This window comes from Triticum aestivum, chromosome 2D (assembly GCF_018294505.1).
Source record: "Triticum aestivum cultivar Chinese Spring chromosome 2D, IWGSC CS RefSeq v2.1, whole genome shotgun sequence".
Taxonomy (NCBI): domain Eukaryota; kingdom Viridiplantae; phylum Streptophyta; class Magnoliopsida; order Poales; family Poaceae; genus Triticum; species Triticum aestivum.
In genome coordinates this window covers 620,802,111-620,825,712 of record NC_057799.1, presented here as the reverse complement: position 1 = coordinate 620,825,712, position 23,602 = coordinate 620,802,111, and the positions used below count along the sequence as shown (strand labels likewise).

The 23,602-nt window shown below is 47.1% G+C and overlaps 2 protein-coding genes and 1 long non-coding RNA gene across 3 annotated transcripts; 2 read left to right on the top strand and 1 right to left on the bottom strand.

Moving 5' to 3' along the window:
• Positions 1-478: 478 nt before the first annotated feature.
• LOC123055035 (uncharacterized) lies at positions 479-2,105 on the top strand. The gene is made up of 2 exons (XR_006426482.1): positions 479-1,355; positions 1,433-2,105. It is a non-coding gene; the product is annotated as an uncharacterized lncRNA (long non-coding RNA).
• A 6,280-nt stretch (positions 2,106-8,385) lies between these two features.
• Positions 8,386-11,042, top strand: LOC123055033 (glucomannan 4-beta-mannosyltransferase 1-like). The gene is made up of 2 exons (XM_044478939.1): positions 8,386-8,977; positions 9,446-11,042. Exons 1-2 carry the CDS (start codon positions 8,681-8,683, stop codon positions 10,727-10,729), a joined length of 1,581 nt encoding a protein of 526 aa, XP_044334874.1. The 5' UTR covers positions 8,386-8,680; the 3' UTR covers positions 10,730-11,042.
• On the bottom strand, positions 10,901-14,615 carry LOC123055034 (histidine--tRNA ligase, chloroplastic/mitochondrial). Its single transcript, XM_044478940.1, has 9 exons — positions 14,053-14,615; positions 13,692-13,821; positions 13,514-13,606; positions 13,292-13,366; positions 12,503-12,620; positions 12,162-12,304; positions 11,947-12,075; positions 11,453-11,613; positions 10,901-11,378 (listed from the first exon to the last, which is right to left on the bottom strand). Exons 1-9 carry the CDS (start codon positions 14,598-14,600, stop codon positions 11,240-11,242), a joined length of 1,536 nt encoding a protein of 511 aa, XP_044334875.1. The 5' UTR covers positions 14,601-14,615; the 3' UTR covers positions 10,901-11,239.
• Positions 14,616-23,602: the final 8,987 nt, after the last annotated feature.

The following is a 23,602-nucleotide window of genomic DNA, read 5'->3' as shown; positions in this document are numbered from 1 at the left end:
CTTCATGTTGCATTCTGAGTATCTTCATTGTGTGTCAATTTGCGTCGTTCATACCACATATACCAAGCCGCTGTTGCCACTGTTTTACTTTCGCTGTTGCCACTGTTTCTTTTACTTTCGGTAGCCCAAGTACTTGGACTTGTTGTTCGGGGAGGCACAACAGATTTGACAGGACGAGCTCACCTGCTCTTTCAATTTTCAGCGCCTGTTTGATCAGGACCTTGAGCCCTAGTAGCTCCCATACTACCATAGCTACCTTGCATTCGAAAAGCAGATGTCTAATGCTGTCCGATCCAGTATGTTATAGATGTCGTTTCTTTGTGAAACTTCATACTCGGGTAGAATGGTAGACCGTGTATAAAAAAAAAAGATTCAATTTTTTTAGTATTTTTTTTAATTTACTATTCATAACGGGTGCATGTGGAATCATGTCTTAAAAAATTCTGTCCCTACATACATGATTTAAAATGTTTTATATTAGTTTACAGAGGGAGCAGCTGATTAGTGGATTATGCTAAAAAATGATGTTTCCAGAGTGGAGTACATAACGGGAAGGGGGCAACTTGTATACGATCAGGGCTTGGGATGCGATGGTACGATCAATACATCTGAGCCATCTAATGGCGATCCTATGGTACAGATCGAGCAAGGTGGAGAGGTGCTACACATTTTGCACGAAACACCTCGACGTGCCGAAATATAGCAGTCCGAGCTCCTCTCACCACACGACTCAACAGTCAACAGCAAAATCAAGCCATTCTCGGCACGAGCAGCCGGAGTGCATCGCCGTGAGCGGTGAGCCGCTCCGACGTGCGCCGCTGACCTCGCTGGATCAACCATGCCCGAGCCTCACAGCCACCCAGATCCACCCGTCCCAATCCTTCATGTCGCTGGATCTTATGGTTCCAAGGCACACTGCCTTCGTCTCCGATCATCACGAGACCCGCCGCCGCCATCCCGTGCAATCCAACTGCTAGAAAGCGTCGCCCCTCTTCCAAGACGTCCTCGAGTTCCTGCCACCCGCATCCGTTGGATATGGCGTCCCGGTACCCTCGGCTGCGGATCTGGCCGCAACTCTGTTGTTCCCCTTTTGCCAGATTCATTTCTTGGGCGGATGGCGTGGTTTGTGTGTTAATTCATGTCTTGATATGTAGAGCAGATGCTCCTCTCGTCCAATCCTATGTTTTTGTTGTTCACTAATCTTATGCAAGCAAGCTTCTTTGCTTGTACACCCAATCATCTCTTTTCGGATGTACGTGTATTCATCAATTTGTCCGTTTCAAAAAAAAGTATTCATCAGTTTGTAAGCCAATCTTCTTTCTGGTGCATTTTATCTAGCAGAAGTTTCTTTTTGGGTATATTTCTTCTTCCATACCTGTCAATGAAGTTATTATTGTGACATAAACACATTGGTGATGTTTTTTTCTTGTAGGCAAAAAAGATCTTTTTTAGGCAAGAACACTTAGATGATGTTGTTCAGTACAATTTTCAGCTTTTGAAAACAAGCACGGTGGACTTCCTCGACAGTTATTACAAGTCCATCAAGCTAGCTGGTCGGTTTTCGGTGGATGAAATTCTGAAAGGAAAAATGCCATCTTCGGCGATTCCAACAGCTCTTCCCAGGAAAGAAAATATACTACTATCTTGGCCGGCGCCGGGTCCGGGTTATGTTGCCCTAACTGTCGATGGATCTTTCCAGGCAGCAGATAGCTCGGCGGCCGCCGGAATGGTGTTGCGCGACCATCAAGGACAGATCATCTTTGCAGCATACCGAGTCCTGTTCCACTGTAACGACGCTCTGGAGGCTGAACTTCACGCGCTCATGCAGGGTATGGCCTTGGCCATCCAACACTCGGATCTTCCAGTCGTCGTCCAGTCGGATTCTGTCATTTGGTTCTAGAGATTAAGGAGTTGATGAGTAATAGGGAGTTTGTACCTTTGAAAATCTGTCGTTCTCAGAATAGAGTTGCCGATCGGTTGGCCAATTATAGCCGATCCGAGCGGGCTACAGCGGTGTGGTTGCGTTCGGTTCCACCTTGTATTGAGGATTTGTGGCCTCTCGACTGTAACACTATGACATTTGAATAAAACTCCCTTTACTCTCACTTTGAATAAAACATTTGAATAAAACTCCCTTTACACTAGGATCAGTTTTGTACTGCCATTGAGATTCTCATCTCAAAAACATTTATCATGGCGCCTTCTAGGGCATTATGCGATTATCGTAAAGGCAAATTTTAGATAAAAAGTTCTGCAACCTGGAGGCCAACAATGGATGCACACATCGCACATATTCTGTATGGTCATGGTCAGTCAATGCGTGAAAGTAGCTCCGTTGGTTGAAACACAATGCTTGTCTCCGAAATCAAATAATTAGTGTATTATTTGAAAGGAGTGCAAGGAACTATCTGGCAAAATATGCACTTCCAAGAGAACATGAGAGCTTCTTGTTCAGGTTCGCTGTTGTGGAAATCACAGGAATTAAGTATTTATTATACTTGTGACCATCTCATTGGAGGAGGGTTGCTGGAAAGGGCAGGCTATATCTTCTCAAGAATGGAGAAGACTGGCTGTGCTCTCAACTCTCAGTTGCGAAATCTTGTGGCCACGGTGTTACTGGAGAAAGGTGTGATAATCAGGGCCGGAGGTTATCTTTCTGAAATTGATGATAAGAATTTTGTACTTGAAGCTTCAGTCATTGAGTTTGCAGTTGCTGACCCTCTTCCCAGGGAAGGAGGCATGCCAGAAAGTACAGTTTTTGCTGTTAATCAGGAAGCGTTGAAATACAAGAGCAATGCAACTGAATATCAAACGAATCAGAGTGGCGCAGCGGAAGCGTGGTGGGCCCATAACCCACAGGTCCCAGGATCGAAACCTGGCTCTGATAAATGTTTTCTGGATCTTTGGTTTCCTTTTTCTTTTTTGCTTTACAACGCTGCATCATCTAGAGTTTTCTCTGAAAAAAAAAGGTTAAAAATCTCTGTGTACTTCTTGTAAACCAGCTACATCATGCTGTTGTTTCTGGTTGCAGTAAATGACAGTGCAGTTTTTCCTGTATACAATTATGCTTGATCCACTCTTGTTAGAGTTATGATTGTCGTGTGTACAAACTGGAAGAAGAACATGGTTCCGAAGGTGTTTAAACGTGGTTCAAAAGGGTGATCCGAAAAGAATACTCTCTTATCACTCTTGAGCCTTACAGATGTCGGTCAGCAAAGTGCAGAACTTGTTACGAGCTTAAAGCTAGTAATCCTTGATAGTAAACTTCAAACCAAATGGAGGCAATGTAAATTTCCTTCTGGAGCAAGGGCATTGTAATTTTTGAACTCAAGTGTCAGCAGTTTTCATCGTCATCATCATGATACTATTTACAAAATTTACATTCTAATTGGTTCATGCCAAAACCTCTACAGATTATACAACCATCCGTTGACCATAGGCTTCATTTACAGTCTTGCTTCTCATCTCAAACACCGGTGCATCATGCGCTTCTTTCGCTTTCTTTACCAAGACAGAGCGTGAAGGATCAGTGCTGTACTGCCATCGGGATTCTCATCTCAAACACCGGTGCATTCTAGGGTGTTGTGCGATTACCTTGAAGAAATTTTTTAGATAAAAAGTTGTGCAATCTGGAGGCCTCCAATGGATGCACACATTACACATCGTCTGTAGCTCCTTTGGTTGAAACACAATGCATGCTTGTCTCTGAAACCAAATAAATACTGCATTATTCTTTGGCTTTCTGTTGTGGAAATCGCAGGAGTTGATTATTTTGTTAGTCTTGTGACCTTCTGGTCAACCTGTATCTCAACCTGGAAGGGGTAGACAATATCTTCTCAACAATGGAGAAGTCTAGCTGTGCTCTCAACTCTCAGTTGCAAAAAAACATGTGGTCAGGGTGTTACTGGATCTCATAAAGTGAGGGTTGCTGGAAGGGGCAGACAATATCTTGTCAACAATGGAGAAGACTGGCTGTTCTCCAACTCTCAGTTGCAAAAAAACAGGGTGTTACTGGAGAAAGGTGAAGTTTTTTTTTTTTTGAGAATCACCGGGGGAGGAGTCCCTCCACCTGAATATATTGCTCAAATGGCCATAATGCCAGGAGAGTGATCCAGTTTATAAGGAAAACCGGATCGAAAACCTTAACAAATTGACCCCATTTATGAGGAAAACCGAGCCGAAAACCAGACAAATAACAAGTGTTACAAGAAGAGGAGAGGAACATGATGCCCAACATAAGGCAAGACCTAGCTAGCAAACTAACAGGACTAGGTAGATGAGGTGTGCGTCGAGGGATCACAATACCAAGACTCTACAAGCAGCCTAACGCACCGCACCGACGTGCGTATCAAACCCCACGGCGCAACAGAGGAGCATCCACAATCAACGAGTGCCAACGCCTCACACGAACCTTGACTGGGAGCTCTGCCACGGAAGTTCAAGACGATTAGAAAGTCGGGGAGGCATCATTGCGTCGTCATTGAGCAAAGATGAATCAAGACGAGACCAAGAGCCCGAGGCTCGCCTCAACAGAGCAGGGTCATGAGCATGCAAAGTAGCAGGCCGGAGACCACACATAGGACAACCGAAGAGAAACACCTGAAGAAGAACACACCACCCTCGGTCCTGAGCAGGCCACACCACCACCACCACGCGAACCACTCTCAACCAGTCGCAGCAACTGAAGCCGTCGTTTGGGTCTCCAAGACGACGCCTCCAAGGAGGTAGTGTTGTCGAGAACACAACACCGCCATCCGACCCGGCAAGCCCGGTCTTAGGTTTTCACCCGGAGACCACAAAGCAAAGTATTGTAGGTGCTAGAGCTCCACAACGGCACCTCCTGCAAGGAAAACGACGCCCATAGACGCCGTTGCCGCCGGCATCGACATAGTCGATGCAGGGTTCTCACTCGGAGTTGAGCACATCCCTACAATAAGACGACAGCCGACCACCACCACCATCGAACCCTTCAAAAGACGAAGAAGCACGACAAGCCGCCGGAGCCAACCGCACCCTGCGGAGACCACCGACAACCAAACGTCAGCACTAGGCGCCAGATCCATCAACGGCCGCCCGAGCGCAGGCCACCGGACGCAGCGCAGGCCACCATGCCCATCCGAGCACCGTGCCGGCAAGGAGCAGAGGAGCACTGCCCGAGGCCAGGAACCACCATGGTCCGGGCTGCAGCCATACATCAGGTGCGCCGACACGCCCCACGCGTGCGCCACCGCACACCTGTCGGAGAAAGGTGAAGTAATCTTTCTAAAATTGATGAGAAAAATTTAGTATTTGAAGCTTCAACCATTGAGCTACAGTTGCTGATCTCTCTCTTCCAAAGGAAAGAGACATGCCAGAAAATACAGTATTTTTTCCTCTAGACGTTTAAGGATGCTGAAATAATCTGTGCCGGGCCTGAGGTTCTCTGGACGGTTTCATTTGAACGAAACCGGAAGCGGAATAATTCGAAGGAATAAAACGAAATCATGTGTGTATGCGCTACCGGGATGAGAACCAACTCGAAGCAATAATCTTCGAGAAGAATCCTAAGCGGGCATACTGGTTTGGGGTGCACTGTGAACGTTTTTTTTCTGGAGCAGGGCAATGTGAATTCGAATTAGGGATAGGGAAGCTTTCATCATCAGCGTTTATCGCAACACACATATTTACAATCAAGAGGGGATTAGTTGGCCGGCCGAGTCAATTAGTTCTGGCCAAGATTCAATGGGCATAATTAAATTTGAATTTACAAAATATATCATTTCTTTCCATAGATTGTCACTCATGTGAATTATGTATACACTATGGCAAAAATGTTATATGTAGAGTGTCAGGCTGTTTGCCGAGTGATTTTTCAAGGGGTTCTTGGCAAACAAGGCCTTTGCTGAGTATCTCACGGCAAATAGAAACTTCACGTCACTTTGCTGAGTACTACACTCGACAAAGTAGGGACTTTGAAAACACTCGGAAAATAGGTACTCTATTTGCCAAGTCTTTTTTTTACAAGACACTCAGTAAACAAATAAAAAGAAATAAAAAGCATGTGTTTATTTGGATTTAAAACCAAGCTTCATCCACTGCCCTGAAATTTTGTTACCTCTCTGGTGTTCATTGTACTATCATGATTGATTATCAATAGATCGACAGTTTTACCCTTAAAAAAATAAAGAGTCAAACAACATTATACTGAAATAGTGCATTATTACCTCCGTCTGGGTTTATTAGACCCCTTTGTATTTTTGTCTAAACTTTGACCATCGATTTAATTTGCAAAATATAAGTTTTATGTCATAAAATTATGTTGTTATATTTCATATTCGAATGAATTTTTCAATAATACCATTTATTTGATGTATAACTCATATTTTATTACGCAAATGTATGGTTAGGTCAAACTCTGTCTCAAAATATGAGGAGGCCTAATAAATCCGGACAGAGGGAATAGGCGGCAAATGACACATAAGAGGAGGCCCACGATAGATTCCTACAACAGTTAGGGATCAAAGATTATACTCTCTTTTCTATAAACAAAGTAGGTTTGTGATTGTCTGCATCCATCACTACTCAATCATGCAACAAGTATCGAGCGAACCAGCCCACAAAGGCCCTCTTTAGCTCCCCCCATGGGCCTCTAGGCCTCCATGCCCAATTACCGTTTTATTTTCTACATAAAAATTAAAAATGTCAAAAAGAAAGATTTGTATGATGTATGTAAAAGAAAGTAATATAAAAAAATGCCATCTTGTAGAGAACAATTTTGCCCTTGATGTGAATTACGAAAAATGTCATGCTATATAAAACTGACATTACTCTAATTTATAAATTTACAATAAGTATATGATAAAACATAAAGAGGTCGTGTGATCTAGGAAACATATCATTGCCTTGTTGCTAAACTTTAAAACTACCATCCTATAGATAAAAAATGTTTTATTTGGATAATAATATTTAGAAAAATGCCATGATAAAAATGCCATCACTTATTAGTATAAATGTCACCTCTTAATAACAAGAATGACATCTCTTAATACTAAAAAAATGTCATATCTTAATAATAAAAATGTCATATCTTAATAATAAAAAATTCCATCTCTTCATAATAAAAATACCGTCTCCTAATTATAAAAATGCCGTCTATTAATAATAAAAATGCCATTCAAAAATATGCCATCTTTTAATAATAAAAAATGTCATCTCGTAGTAATAAACATGTCATATCTTAAAATAAAAAATTCCATGTACAAAAACAAACTTGACTTGTGAAAAAAAATTTAATTGCCATGTGACGTATTTCTAAAATTTATAAACTGCGATGTTGATTTATTTTTTCTAGAAAATTGCCATGTACCTAAGCAAAAAAAACATAAAATTCCATCATGGTAAAAAAAGAAGGCAAAAAAGGAGGGCTTGGGATTCAAACCCAAGTCTGCCATGCAAGCTCACGCCGCTAGCAAGTGTAGTGCACAGGGGCGTTTGAGAAATAAAATGTTCGCTTGGTTTTATCTTATAGCAAACTAGTTTCAAAATCTGAACTTGGCATCGGCCCTGCGCTGAGATCCGTGCAATGGTGGGGACGGCGTTCACTGGCAGATGCCAAAAATCTGATGGACGCCAGATAACATGGTTCACAAATATAAGATGATTTTTTTCTACTATGGACTACATACGGACTGAAATGAGTGAATAAACACACTAAAACGTGTTGTGTCCGATTCTGGAAAAAGTTAGAACATCTTATAGTATTAGTGAACGGGGGGAGTAGCATATATGGAATGCTAGCTAGCTCCCTCCCTCCCTCCAAATAAGGCAGGTAGTGAAGAATCCAGGGCTAGCTTAGCACACAACGATAGATGCCTGCTGCCATTGGCCATGGAATGGAATGGATGCAGCACGACGCGGTTGGCAACTCCACTCCATATAGATGGATCCCACACGCACGCACGCACGCACACGGTTTTATTTATTAATTTCTGTGCGGAATTACTAGTGCGTATATATGGTATATCTCCTGGCTAGCTAAGCTTAGCGTGTTCATATGCATAAATGTGCATAAATAAATAAATAAATAAATAAAGGTTCAATCATGCACAACAGAAAGAGATGGATGGATACCATGCAACATACAAACTCAGTTTAATTTGCTTTTCTTCTGTTTTGTGTTGGTAGTATGTGAATGCGAAGCACACTTGATTCACCAAGAAGTAGCTAGGTACATATGGACCTTGCTTGTTTGTTTCTTCACCAATCAATATACTTACAAAGACAGCGGTTCGCTCGGCTAGCTTAGCTTGTACGTATATGTGGTAATTTGTACTGGCCTGCATGCATGTCTTCACTCTTGTGGCTGGCTGCACCCACCCAGTGTATTAGTACAGATAGCAAGCACTAATGCTGGTGCTAATCTTGCCCTCAACTGTGCCAGATAGTGCTTTCTGGCTGTCACCAGGTCAATGCCATGCCCCAAGTTTATAACCTTCCCCTTTGGGTTCTGATCTAGCCTGGCCCCCAATTGCATGCAATTTAAGTATATAATTAGCCTCCACCAATCTGTCTATATACGCACCTACCAAGATCAGTTTAGCAAAACCCTACATATAATCCAAGCTTTTGAAATAATTAGGAGAAGAAGAAGAGAAGAAGTTCAATCTCTTTCTTGCTCTCTTTTGGAGGAGGAAGAAGAAGGATGAAGGGGGTGAGCATGTTGACGATGGCGCGTGCGGCGTGGGCGGTGGTCCGGTACGCGGTGGTGGTGCCGCTGCTGCAGCTGGCCGTGTACCTCTGCGCCGCCATGTCCCTCATGCTCTTCGCCGAGCGCCTCTACATGGGGCTCGTCGTCGCGGCGCTATGGCTCCGCCGCCGACGCCGTCAGCGCCGCAGCCCAAGCAGGAACAAGGGGGGCGACGACGACGACCTGGAGTCCGGCGCCGCAGAGGACCTGCCCCTGGTTCTGGTCCAGATCCCCATGTTCAACGAGAAGCAGGTCAGTACGTACAATATGATCGATCGATTGCTCGTCTACGATGGATGATATGATATGCATGACCACTCTGATGGCTGTTGCTCGCCGCACGCATGATCCATCACTCGTATACACTGCTGGTAACGCTAGCTGCATGTGTACTCGATTTTGTTGCTTTCTTCAACCATCATCATGCAAAAGCCGCTGCTTTACAGCTCCATTAATTTCCACAACATATGCATGCATGCATGCACGCACAACAAATATTGTCGTTGTTGCACTCCCTCCTGTACGTCCATCCAAATTCATCAAGACAATAAAAAAGAAACAGCTAGCACTATGCTTTACTGCACGCAAAGACAAGAGTCAACTCTCTCCGGTACGTCAGTACTACTTTGCCCGATGTGGGGAGTGACAACATACTTACGAAAGTTTTGTCTGTCAATGTGTGTGCCCCTGAGTGAAACAAGTAGAATTATTTGGTGGCAGGTGTACCGTCTGTCCATCGGCGCGGCGTGCGGGCTGTGGTGGCCGGCGGACAAGCTGGTGATCCAGGTGCTGGACGACTCGACGGACGCCGGCATCCGGGCGATGGTGGAGGCGGAGTGCCGGCGGTGGGCGGGCAAGGGGGTGCAAATCCGGTACGAGAACCGCAGCAACCGGAGCGGCTACAAGGCGGGCGCCATGCGGGAGGGCCTCAAGAAGGGCTACGCCAAGGACTGCGAGCTGGTGGCCGTGTTCGACGCCGACTTCCAGCCGGACGCCGACTTCCTCCGGCGCACGGTGCCGGTCCTCCAGGCCGACCCGTCGGTGGCGCTGGTGCAGGCGCGGTGGCGGTTCGTGAACGCGGACGAGTGCATCCTGACCCGCATCCAGGAGATGTCGCTGGACTACCACTTCTCGGTGGAGCAGGAGGTGGGGTCGGCGTGCCACGGCTTCTTCGGCTTCAACGGCACGGCGGGGGTGTGGCGGGTGCAGGCGCTGGCGGACGCGGGGGGCTGGAAGGACCGCACCACCGTGGAGGACATGGACCTCGCCGTGCGGGCGTCGATGCGGGGCTGGAGGTTCGTCTACGCCGGCGACGTGCAGGTGCGCAACGAGCTGCCCAGCAGCTTCAAGGCGTACCGGTACCAGCAGCACCGGTGGTCGTGCGGGCCGGCGAACCTGATGCGCAAGATGTTCTGGGAGATCGTGGCGAGCCGGCAGGTGTCGGCGTGGAAGAAGGTGCACGTGCTCTACGGCTTCTTCTTCGTGAGGAAGGTGGTGGCGCACCTCGTCACCTTCCTCTTCTACTGCGTGGTCATCCCGGCCTACGTGCTCGTCGGCGGCCAGGACGTGCGCCTGCCCAAGTACGTGGCCATGTACGTGCCCGCCATCATCACCCTGCTCAACGCCGTCTGCACCCCGAGGTCGTGGCACCTGCTCGTCTTCTGGATCCTCTTCGAGAACGTCATGTCCATGCACCGCTCCAAGGCCACCATCATCGGCCTCGTCGAGGCCAGCCGCGCAAACGAGTGGGTCGTCACGGAGAAGCTCGGCTCCGTGACCTCCTCCACCCCTGCCGCGACGACCACCATGGCCACCAACAAGGGGGCAACGAAGAAGAAGAAGAGCCAAAGCAGCATCCTGGCGCCGGAGATCGTCATGGGGCTCTGCCTGCTCTACTGCGCCGTCTACGACATCGTCTTCGGCCACGACCACTTCTATGTCTACCTCCTCATGCAGTCCGCCGCCGCCTTCGTCATCGGATTCGGCTACGTCGGCTCCCAATGAAGTGACGCCAACAAAACAAAACAAAACAAAAACCGTACCTGCTGGCTGCCTCTACCTAGTTAATAAGCTATCTGCAACTTAATTTGCATTGCGTACTAGATAGATAGCTTATTGTTTTTCAGGACCAACCCAACAATACATACATACATATACCTGCAGGCACCAGCTTAATTTCCAAGGCAGGACAATTACTTGCTTCATTATATTCATTCATCCATCCATTTTGCATCATGTACAGAACCAAAAATAATCGCTTCAGAAAAGCCTTAGTTCGAAGCGGATGAGCATTCTATTCTCAGGCAGCAAAGGCATTCTCAATACATGTTGGTGAATGGCAAAACCTACAATTTCTTTGTTTGTTGCAAGATGAATGATCCGAACCAAGATATCAATAGCCTTTAAAGCCACCTAATTGTTTGTATACACAACGTGAATTGCAAAACTTACAGTGTTGAAGATGATCAGAAAGGGGACAAGTCAAACCTTCAAATCGATCAGATCAGCTAACAGCTACTGCAATTCGCCCGCCTTGACCTCGAACTCTTCTCTGGTTGATAGTATCTTCACACGAACCATGCCTCGCTCCCACTCGGATTTCCCAACCAAGATCAGCCTGCTAGCGTTTATCCTCTCAGCATGTTTGAACACCCTGCAGCATAGTAAAAAGTAATTACAGATACACCCACCCACATAATTATTCAACACAAAGAAAAAAAAAATTACCATTTCAGACGCTTGTCTTCTACAAGGTCTACAGATCTGCCCTTCTTCCGCAGAGAGGATGCAACACTAGATGCTGGCCCCTCAAGCTCCTCGTCCAATGGGAACACAATGTCATCTATTTGACGTGGCAGGTCAGGCAAAAGACCCTTTTCTTTCAGCAGCTGCCAGAAAATGTGTAAATTATAGAGTTGGTATTACTGCCACTCAAACTGCATCACAAATTCATCATGACATGTAAACAACGACAATCTTTTCCACATGAATTTATGTTCTCAGCACTACTCAACTTGATAAAATCTTGGCCCAACCTTGTGCAATGCTGGGCTTCTGAATTTTATACTGTTACTTTTTTTTTACTTAATATTAGCAGGTATTTCTCATATCTTTATCAAAATATCAATTTTACAGGAACTTTAATCTTCGACCAAGCAGCTTTCTTCGCTCGACACGGGAAAAGGAACCAGAGGAGGGGGGGGGGGGGAATAGTATCATACCTCCACTATAACAGCATCTCCAAATCCAAAGCCACAGGCTGGTACATCTTCAGTTCCAAATGTTGACAGTAGCCTGTCATACCTCCCCCCACCACAAATCGCTCTCAGTTCCCCTTCCCTATCAAAAGCCTGAAAACATGGATCAAGAGAGTTCGGCATGAAACAAGAGTTGGTGACAAAAAAAAATAAAAGATGGAATGCCACTTGATTAGGACCTCAAAAACAATCCCTGTGTAGTATGCAAGGCCACGAACAACAGATGCATCGAAACAGATCCAATCAGCATAACCATATTGCTCAGCAAGCGAGAAGAGCTTCTTCAAGTCAGCAACGGCTTCAACACCTGAGCCTAGCACCTCTGCATGGGAATACCAAAATGAGCGATCCTTTTCTGGATAAAAGGGTCGACTTCGATTTCTTTTTCCAAAAAGTTGCACAAATATGGATGCCATAAGAAAAAGAGTTTGGACAGTATCAACAAGAAGTTTAACACAAAGGTACCACAGTACAGCCCAACAGTTTAAGAACATGTCGAATGCTAAAGCCAGTAACAGACCTTCAAGTTTGGACAGTGACTTGAGAGAGAGCACTTCAATGATGCCCTGTACTGCTTCAGATGACAGCCCAGTTGAAATCAATTCCTTCTCAATTTCTTCCCTACTCAGTTTCCCCAGCTGCACAATATTGTAAATTCATGATGCAATAAACAATTACATAGTGCATGCAAATTCATCTAGTAGTTATGAACAGAGTAAATATGCAACACAGAAACAACTATGATATGGTTAACTTTAAAATCAGTAGACAACAGGATTGTGGTTTTGTAATGACTATTTTACTAGTTATTTACAATATAGAGGGTTAGATGAGAACGGATTTTAATCACAAATTGAGAAACAAGCATGGGGAAATTGGCCCATGTGATATGTATTAGCTACCAAGTTCTGAGTCATACAAAGAACACTCAGTGATTATTTCCTATATCTTTACATGGACTGCATAGTAAAGGATAAACAGCACGAAGTCCAGCAAAAATAAACATCTTGGTTTTTTAGCAATCTTATCCTAGGTCTCCACCCGGACAGCATAGCTAAGAAGAAAGTGCGTAGAAATAAATAAAAACATAAAGATCTTACTATGTTCATTTTCATGAGCAGTGGAAAGAGGTGAACATGAACCTTTTTAACATCAGCATACGAACAAAAGCAGTTTAGGAGCAAACTTCCAAACTATACAGTTATTCAGAATGCCATGGCTGATAAAGTTGGGCTTGAAACAAAGTAGGATGTGCATGAAGGCATCATGATACAACAAATAGGAAGGTGGAAAGAGGGTTTGGATGTACCTTGTCAACAATAACACAAACTTGAGTAAACAAGTGTTGTGGTACGGAGTACATATCCAACACGGCCTGAAGAACCTGGAGAGAAGAGAGAACAGTGAGGCACAAAACAGAGAGATTGGTCCTAATAAACCCACGCATAGGACATATATGCCATCAAATGGAAGGGAACAAAATGGTTTGTTTACTTGTAATTAGAGGGCAAATAGTGAGGTGAAAGGCTACCTTTCGGCTGGACAGTCTGATCCCCACATCCGAAGACGTGATCCCAAGACGCTCGAACAAGAGAACGATAGCTTGAATGAGCTCAGCCTCAGCCTGAATTTGAACAAGGTGGAGAAGTGAAGTCAGTGTGAATCATACAGGACAAGGTGAATCAGAATGGGCGTAGATACATACATACCCGGACTTTAGGCATACCAAAAATGTCCATGTTCCACTGATAATGCTCGCGGCGCCTTCCCCTTGTCATTCGCTCGTATCGCCAGCACTGTCCTATGGTGAACCACTTGAGTGGGAGGGAGACTGACTTTCTAGAGAGAGAGACATTCACAAGAAGAATATGAAGAAATGCACTTACTAGGCGTCAATTGGGACAAATTGAATGAAGTGAGACTGGTATCTACTATGCTAGGTTGGGAAAAATCAATCAAACAAATCTAATGGTCGAATGAATTGAGATTGGCATCCAATCCAGCCTTCATAAGTAGTACCTGGGTTGAATCATATTCATATCATACATAGACATGGGAGTAGATACATACCCTTGCTTGATGACGAGGCGTGCGAGGGAAGGGGTGATCTCCGGCCTGAGCACGACGCGGCGGCCGCCCTTGTCCTCGAAGTTGTAGAGCTGCTGCGTGATCTCCTCCCCGGCCTTGCGGATGAAGAGCGCCTCGGACTCGAGCACGGGGAAGTCCACCTCCTCGAAGGCCATGGAGCGGGACACCTCCCTGAAGTTGTCGAAGAGCCAGGAGCGGAGCCGCATCTCCTCCGGCGGGAAGTCCCTGGTGCCGCGCGGCGGGTTCACGTCCACCACCGCCGGCTGCGCCATGGAAGCAGAAGAAGCAGGGGAGGAGTCGCCGTCGGTGGCCAGCGCGGCCGTGGGGGAGGCGACGCAGAGGAGGCGGCGGGCGGGGCGAAGGGGGGCGAGGCCGATAGGGCGGCGGAGGAGGCGGAGCGACGCCGCCGACGACGCGGAGGCCATCGCCGTCGCCGAAGAGGGGAGGAAGGGGGAGGAGCTCTGCTCTGCCTCGGCGAAGATGAGATAACTTCCTTCCTTCCTCTGGGCCTGCTTCTCCGGCCCATTCATTCATTCATTCATTCAAGGCCAGGCCAGGCCAGGCCCGACCCCGGTCCAGTTCAGTTCAGCCCCCCACTCCCTACCTCATCACAGGGAAGGAAGGGAAGGAGAGGTCGTCAGTCAATGTGACAAAATGTCGCCGTCGGCGTGGTCATGGACGAGGAAGCTCCTTCCCCTTCCCCTTCCGCTGCTCGCCGCCGGCCGTAGCAGAGCAAGCATCTCATTTTCCTTCCTAACTCTTGTAACTACGCACTCATCATGTCATGAGCACACAAGAAATGGCTTTCGTTCCTTTCATCAGCAACAAAAAGAAACTGGAGAACCTTAACAACAAATGCACAACGCCATCGAATGCGCCGCGCAACATGTTTCTGGGATGCGAATCCCAACGGCAGTAGTACAGCAAACTGATCATTCACGCTCACTCCATCTTCCCTCTGATAGCTCTAGCTGGACCAGGAAAAAGAAACATAGACAATGGATTGATGTATTAAATACTGGTCCTTCATGCTCTGTTCGTCTCTCCCCTTTATAGCTCTAGCTGGAGCAGAAAGAAAAAAAACATATACGATGAATTAAGGTAAATATCTCTTACTGGGGAGACTGCAATGTAGTAGTATTTTGACAGTCAGCAGTTGCTGGGAGTAGCACAAAACATGCTTAATAGCCCTGAGGTAACATCATATTACTAACTAAGGTGCACTAGCGCTGGCAACTACATTTTAGATGACAACACAGTTCAATTCTGTTTACCAGTATGCAACCCATGAATACAGCGCACTTAACGCTTTCCCAAAATAAAATAAAAAAACACTACTGTTGAGGGAGGCACTACTGAAAAATATCACAGTTGTTAAACAAAATATTTTATATCGTGTTTGTGTTGCACTCCTTGTCCTTGGTCAAGCATAAATGCGTAAACACCGAGATTGGGTATTCCCAGAGGTAGGCAGCCAAGTACCCTGCCACAAATTTGGATACTCTGAATAGGCCTAAATGTGTGACATATCCAAACTTTCCAGATCAGAGTTACGCCTTCTTCATCACAGAAAAAAGGGAAACTCATATGACTCTCAGGCCACAGGCTTGTTATATTAACTAGAACGTGACATCAAACATCAGGCAACAACAGAATGGATGAATTTTCTGCATTTTCCAAAAAGGAAGGTGGGGGGCTATGCCATTGTGTCAGCTATGAGTGAATACCACCTTGTTTTTCAGTAGGAAGTTCCAAGTAATAATGCATCAATTGTCAGTCCAACATCTCAGGAGGCTGGTACTTTACCGGAAGCAACTTTACATGCTCCCTTAATTTCCCTTTCCTTGAGAAGAGAGATACAATTAACGAAACTGTCGAAGCTTCAAGTGAAAGCTGTTTTGCATCAAGTTTAGCGAGATAAGTTGCAGCCTTTACAACTGCACCATTCTCCAGCAACACTCTGACCACGTGATTTAGCAGCCTGGAGTTGGGAGCACAGCCAGCCTTCTCCATTGCTAAAAACATATCATCAGCCTCCGCCAGCAACCCTTCTTTTATGAAATTCGTCGTCATTACACTGTAAGTCACAACAGAAGGCACCAACCCGATGGCTGATATAGTAGCAAACAAATCCTTGGCTTCTCCAATTCTCCTAGTTTTAAACATTGCAGAAATCATGGTATTGAATGTTATGACATTAATCTTCACGTTCGTTGCACATAATTTTTTGAACAACTCTATTGCTTCACCAGTGCAATTGTTTCTACAAAGTCCATGAAGAACTATGTTGTATGTGCGAACGTCCACTGGTAAGCCACTTTCAACCATCGTATTGAATTTTTCCTTTGCAGAAACTGTTCTCCCGGAGCGAAACAGCCCATCAAGTATAATGTTGTACATAATAGTCGTGGGCTTAACCCCGCTGAGTGACATTTCCCTGAAAAGACTCAATCCATCGGCGATCCTGCCAATTTTACAGTAGCCATTAAGAAGTATAGCATACGTAATAGCATCAGGTTGGAGGCCAGCAGACTTCATAGCATCAAGTACTCTCAGTGCTTCCTCCACCTTGCCAACAAGGCAATATCCATCCATCAGTGAATTGTACATAATCACATCAGGCCGCTGACCAATACCTACAATGAAGTCAAACATATCCTGTGCCTCCTTCACCTTTCCTTCTTTGCACAGGTCGTTTATTACAGGATAGAAGAACACATTGTTAGAACACAGACCTCTATTAATTGTTTCAGAGATCAATTCCTTGGCTTTCACAAAATCGCCATGAGAGCAAAAACCCAGAACCAGGCATTGGTAAACAGCTTTGTTAGGTGAAACTCCTTGATTGACCATCTGATTAAATTTGTCCAGAGCAGCATCCATCCTACCCATTTTGCAAAGTGAATCCATTACTACTAGATAGTCAACTACATCTGGGTTTACTCCTTGTTGCCTCATTACTTCGAACATGTGCATAGCCTCATCCATCAGTCCACGTTTAGCATATGCATTGATCAGTATGTTGAAAATATGGTGGTTAGGTACAACACCGTTCTGTAGCATCGAATTGAAGAGACCGGTCATATCATCAAAGCATCCTTCTTTCACATACCCGTTAAGCATAATAGAGTAGGAGACAGTATCAGGTTTCTGGCCCTTTGCAGCCATGGAGTCAAAAATAACTCTAGCTTCCTTTGTCCTTCTATGCTTGCAAAGTGAATCCACAAATGAGTTCCACATGACGGTATCTGGTACAACACCAAGACTTATCATCTCTTTGAATACCCTTACTGCCGCCTTCCACCTACCCGAAATGGAATATCCATGGATCAGACTAGTGCATGTCATGACATCGGGTCCAATACCTTTATCAACCATTTGCCGAAGGACCACTTCTGCCTTGTCCATGGCTCCGCACTTGCTTAGTGCATCGATAATTGAGGTGTAGATGACCACATTAGGTTGAACTCCCAGTTGGGGCATCCCATGGAAGAGATTGCACGCTTTGTCTACTTCACCTTCTTTAAAACAGCCGTTGATTACTATGCTGTACGAGAAGACATCAGGCGCACAGTCCAGTTCGGGCATCCGGTGGAGCAGCAGATCCAATGCCTCATTTGAGCGCTTGGCCTTGCAAAGCCCCTTGAGGAGGTTGTTGAAGGGGATGACATTCAAGCGCAGCCCCAACCTGATGAGGCGGCCGAAGAAGGCAACCACCAAGTCCGGGCGGCCTGCGCGGCAGCAGCAGTCCATGAGGATGGAATAGGTACAGAGCGTGGGCGACACCACCCGTGCACCAGCGCCTTGGGACATGCGGTTGAAGAGGGCGATGGCAAGGGCAGGGCCATCGCCACAGGCAGCTGAGGGCGGAGCACGGGCGAGGGCGGCAAGAAAATTGTTGAGCGTGCGTACTGGGACTGTCGCGGCTTGGCTCAGCAATTCGTCGAACAGGTGGTGCGCGTCCTGCCGACTTAGCGTTCCGGCGCGGACGCGCTCCGTGGCGGCAGCCAAGGCGGCGAGGGGGGCTCGTGGCTGTGGCGAAGGAGCCCTGAAGGAGGAGGTTGCATTGCTGGTGAAGATGGAGGACAGCCGGCCGGTCGGCATTGCTGGCCGTCTCCAGCGGAGCTCGGCGCGCAACTGCCGCGGGTCTTGCCCTCCGGGAAGGCTGACCGTGCGTGCGCCGCCGCACCGCGCTCTAGTGGCGTCACCCGCGATGCTCGGCACTAACCAAGCACTCGGGGGAACCGCTCGCCGCCGCCGCGGGGTTGCAACCGATGCCCTCAACAGTGGCGATGAAGAGGAGGCGTGCCTCCGTCGGAGAGAAAGGAGACTCAGGAACTCCGGTGGTCCTGGCCGCCGGCGAGCGGCCTGGGAGGCGGCTGACGAATCTAGACTGTGAACGGAGAGGGAGGGGTGAGAGGTTGCCGACGGGCGTGGATTTTGTCCCCGTCCGCTCGGGTCAGTGCATCCAACGCCTTGATGCATTTTCGTCCGCGCGACCGATATGCGGCTATATTTTTACAATTTTTTCTAGGTACTACATATCAAAGGTATTGCCTAAACTTCCCATAATTCATAACCACAATAAAAATATCACAGTGTTATTACAATCAAATAAAAATCTCATAGTTTACGAGCCAAATGAAATTTAAATTATGCAAATGCATTTCAAAGAAAAGAGCCGATACATCTATTGGTTACCAAGGTGAACCCACATATGCTCAATCAAATCATAGTGTAGTTGGATGTGAGTTGCTCAATAACGCATTTCATGGTAAAATTAGGTGAATTGTGCAAACGTTGCCACACATTTATGCTCAGGCACAATATTTTCACCCTAAAAGTAAAACCCTGGTCGAAATTTCCATCCTCACGCTTATCCTCTACGATCATGTTGTGCATGATCACACAAGCAGTCATCATCTTCCACTTCTTGGTGCTCCAAGTTCTAGCAGGATACCGAACGATGCCCCATCGAGATTGAAGAACACCAAAAGTACGCTCCACTATCAATTTGTACCTTGCGAGCAAAACGTCGAACACCTTGCGGGCGTGGTGGAAGAAGCCGGTCGGTGAAGAGCCTCACGCCTCTCCCAGACCTTGCAGCAGGCCTGCCGGCGTGTAGGCGACAGTGGCTGGGACCGTCGAGCGAGGACGCCGGCTTGGAGCGTTTTCGGCGATGGTGGAGACGAGGGTGTGGCGTGGTCCTGGGGTTGCTACGACAGCAGCGAAACACATGCCACCAACACCGGCAAGAGCTGTCGTCAGGAGCGGCGTGCTGCTTGGGGGTGTGTGGGTGCGAGCAGCGGCTCGGGCGACGTCCAATCGGCCGGAACTGGGCGGCCGCGGCGAGGGCGGGGTGGACATGTTTCTTGGTTATGGCTGGGAGAAGGGGAGAATGGCCAATGTGTCACCGACTGACGAGCCAGGGGGAGGACAACGGCGCGCATCACGCATGTCCGCGCTGACACAAATCCGACCCAAATTTGAGTCTGAAATGGGTCACACGTGGACAAAAAGCGGACACTTGTTCGTTTGCGTCAGTGCGTTGGATCGCAGTTTTTGTCTGTTTCGATCCACACGGACGCGCCTGGACAGAATCCGTCGACGCGCTAGAGTTGCTCTTAGATCCTTCTTCTTGTTGGGAATCGTAGCATAATTTTAAAATTTTCCTATGCTCACCAAGATGCATCTATGGAGTATACTAGCAACGAGGGGAAAGGAGTGCATCTACATACCCTTGTAGATCGCGAGCGGAAGCGTTCCAATGAACGTGGATGACGGAGTCGTACTCGCCGTGATTCAAATCACCGATGACCGAGTGCCGAACGGACGGCACCTCCGCGTTCAACACACGTACGGTGCAGCGACGTCTCCTCCATCTTGATCCAGCAAGGGGGAAGGAGAGGTTGATGGAGATCCAGCAGCACGACGGCGTGGTGGTGGATGTAGCGGGATCTCGGCAGGGCTTCGCCGAGCTTCTGCGAGAGAGAGAGGTGTAGCAGGGGAGGAGGGAGGCGCCCAAGGCTGAGATATTGCTGCCCTCCCTCCCCCTTTATATAGGCCCCCTGGGAGGGGGGGCGCCGGCTACAACCCATCTAGAGGGGGGGCGGCGGCCAAGGGGGGTGCCTTGCCCCCCAAGGCAAGTGGGGCGCCCCCACCCTAGGGTTTCCAACCCTAGGCGCAGGGGGGAGGCCCATGGGGGGGGCGCCCAGCCCACTAGGGGCTGGTTCCCTTCCCACTTCAGCCCACGGGGCCCTCCGGGATAGGTGGCCCCACCCGGTGGACCCCCGGGACCCTTCCGGTGGTCCCGGTACAATACCGGTAACCCCCGAAACTTTCCCGGTGGCCGAAACTTGACTTCCTATATATAATTCTTCACCTCCGGACCATTCCGGAACTCCTCGTGACGTCCGGGATTTCACCCGGGACTCCGAACAACTTTCGGGTTTCCGCATACACATATCTCTACAACCCTAGCGTCACCGAACCTTAAGTGTGTAGACCCTACGGGTTCGGGAGACATGCAGACATGACCGAGACGCCTCTCCGGTCAATAACCAACAGCGGGATCTGGATACCCATGTTGGCTCCCACATGTTCCACGATGATCTCATCGGATGAACCATGATGTCGAGGATTCAATCAATCCCGTATACAATTCCCTTTGTCAATCGGTATGTTACTTGCCCGAGATTCGATCGTCAGTATCCCAATACCTTGTTCAATCTCGTTACCGGCAAGTCTCTTTACTCGTACCTCAATGCATGATCCCGTGACTAACGCCTTAGTCACATAGAGCTCATTATGATGATGCATTACCGAGTGGGCCCAGAGATACCTCTCCGTCACACGGAGTGACAAATCCCAGTCTCGATCCGTGCCAACCCAACAGACACTTTCGGAGATACCCGTAGTGCACCTTTATAGTCACCCAGTTACGTTGTGACGTTTGGCACACCCAAAGCACTCCTACGGTATCCGGGAGTTGCACGATCTCATGGTCTAAGGAAAAGATACTTGACATTGGAAAAGCTCTAGCAAACGAAACTACACGATCTTTTATGCTATGCTTAGGATTGGGTCTTGTCCATCACATCATTCTCCTAATGATGTGATCCCGTTATCAATGACATCCAATGTCCATAGTCAGGAAACCATGACTATCGGTTGATCAACGAGCTAGTTAACTAGAGGCTTACTAGGGACACGTTGTGGTCTATATATTCACACATGCATTACGATTTCCGGATAACACAATTATAGCATGAATAATAGACAATTACCATGAACAAAGAAATATAATAATAACCATTTATTATTGCCTCTAGGGCATATTTCCAACAGTCTCCCACTTGCACTAGAGTCAATAATCTAGTTACATTGTGATGAATCGAACACCCATTGCGTCCTGGTGTTGATCATGTTTTGCTCTAGGGAGAGGTTTAGTCAACGGATCTGCTACATTCAGGTCCGTATGTACTTTACAAATATCTATGTCTCCATTTTGAACACTTTCACGAATGGAGTTGAAGCGACGCTTGATATGCCTGGTCTTCCTGTGAAACCTGGGCTCCTTCGCAAGGGCAATAGCTCCAGTGTTGTCACAGAAGAGAGTCATCGGGCCCGACGCATTGGGAATCACCCCTAGGTCGGTAATGAACTCCTTCATCCAGACTGCTTCCTGTGCTGCCTCCGAGGCTGCCATGTACTCCGCTTCACATGTAGATCCCGCCACGACGCTTTGCTTGCAACTGCACCAGCTTACTGCTCCTCCATTCAAAATATACACGTATCCGGTTTGTGACTTCGAGTCATCCAGATCTGTGTCGAAGCTAGCGTCGACGTAACCCTTTACGACGAGCTCTTCGTCACCTCCATAAACGAGAAACATATCCTTAGTCCTCTTCAGGTACTTTAGGATATTCTTGACCGCTGTCCAGTGTTCCATGCCGGGATTACTTTGGTACCTTCCTACCAAACTTACGGCAAGGTTTACATCAGGTCTGGTACACAGCATGGCATACATAATAGACCCTATGGCCGAGGCATAGGGGATGACACTCATCTTTTCTCTATCTTCTGCCGTGGTCGGGCATTGAGCCGTGCTCAATTGCACACCTTGCAATACAGGCAAGAACCCCTTCTTGGACTGATCCATATTGAACTTCTTCAATATCTTGTCAAGGTATGTACTCTGTGAAAGACCAATGAGGCGTCTTGATCTATCTCTATAGATCTTGATGCCTAATATATAAGCAGCTTCTCCAAGGTCCTTCATTGAAAAACACTTATTCAAATAGGCCTTTATACTTTCCAAGAATTCTATATCATTTCCCATCAATAATATGTCATCCACATATAATATGAGAAATGCTACAGAGCTCCCACTCACTTTCTTGTAAACACAGGCTTCTCCATAAGTCTGTGTAAACCCAAACGCTTTGATCATCTCATCAAAGCGAATGTTCCAACTCCGAGATGCTTGCACCAGCCCATAGATTGAGCGCTGGAGCTTGCATACTTTGTTAGCATTCTTAGGATCGACAAAACCTTCCGGCTGCATCATATACAACTCTTCCTTAAGGAAGCCGTTAAGGAATGCCGTTTTGACGTCCATCTGCCATATCTCATAATCATAGTATGCGGCAATTGCTAACATGATTCGGACGGACTTCAGCTTCGCTACGGGTGAGAAAGTCTCATCGTAGTCAACCCCTTGAACTTGTCGATAACCCTTAGCGACAAGTCGAGCCTTATAGATGGTCACATTACCATCCGCGTCCGTCTTCTTCTTAAAGATCCATTTGTTTTCTATGGCTCGCCGATCATCGGGCAAGTCAGTCAAAGTCCATACTTCGTTTTCATACATGGATCCTATCTCGGATTTCATGGCTTCTAGCCATTTGTCGGAATCCGGGCCCGCCATCGCTTCTTCATAGTTCGAAGGTTCACCGTTGTCTAACAACATGATTTCCAGGACAGGGTTGCCGTACCACTCTGGTGCGGAACGTGTCCTTGTGGACCTACGAAGTTCAGTAGTAACTTGATCCGAAGCTTCATGATCATCATCATTAACTTCCTCCCCAGTCGGTGTAGGCACCACAGGAACATCTTCCCGCGCTGCGCTACTTTCCGGTTCGGAAGGGGTGACTATCACCTCATCAAGTTCCACTTTCCTCCCACTCAATTCTTTCGAGAGAAACTCCTTCTCCAGAAAGGACCCGTTCTTGGCAACGAAGATCTTGCCTTCGGATCTGAGGTAGAAGGTATACCCAATAGTTTCCTTAGGGTATCCTATGAAGACGCATTTTTCCGACTTGGGTTCGAGCTTTTCAGGTTGAAGTTTCTTGACATAAGCATCGCATCCCCAAACTTTTAGAAACGACAGCTTAGGTTTCTTCCCAAACCATAATTCATACGGTGTCGTCTCAACGGATTTCGACGGAGCCCTATTTAAAGTGAATGCGGCAGTCTCTAAAGCATAGCCCCAAAATGAGAGCGGTAAATCGGTAAGAGACATCATAGATCG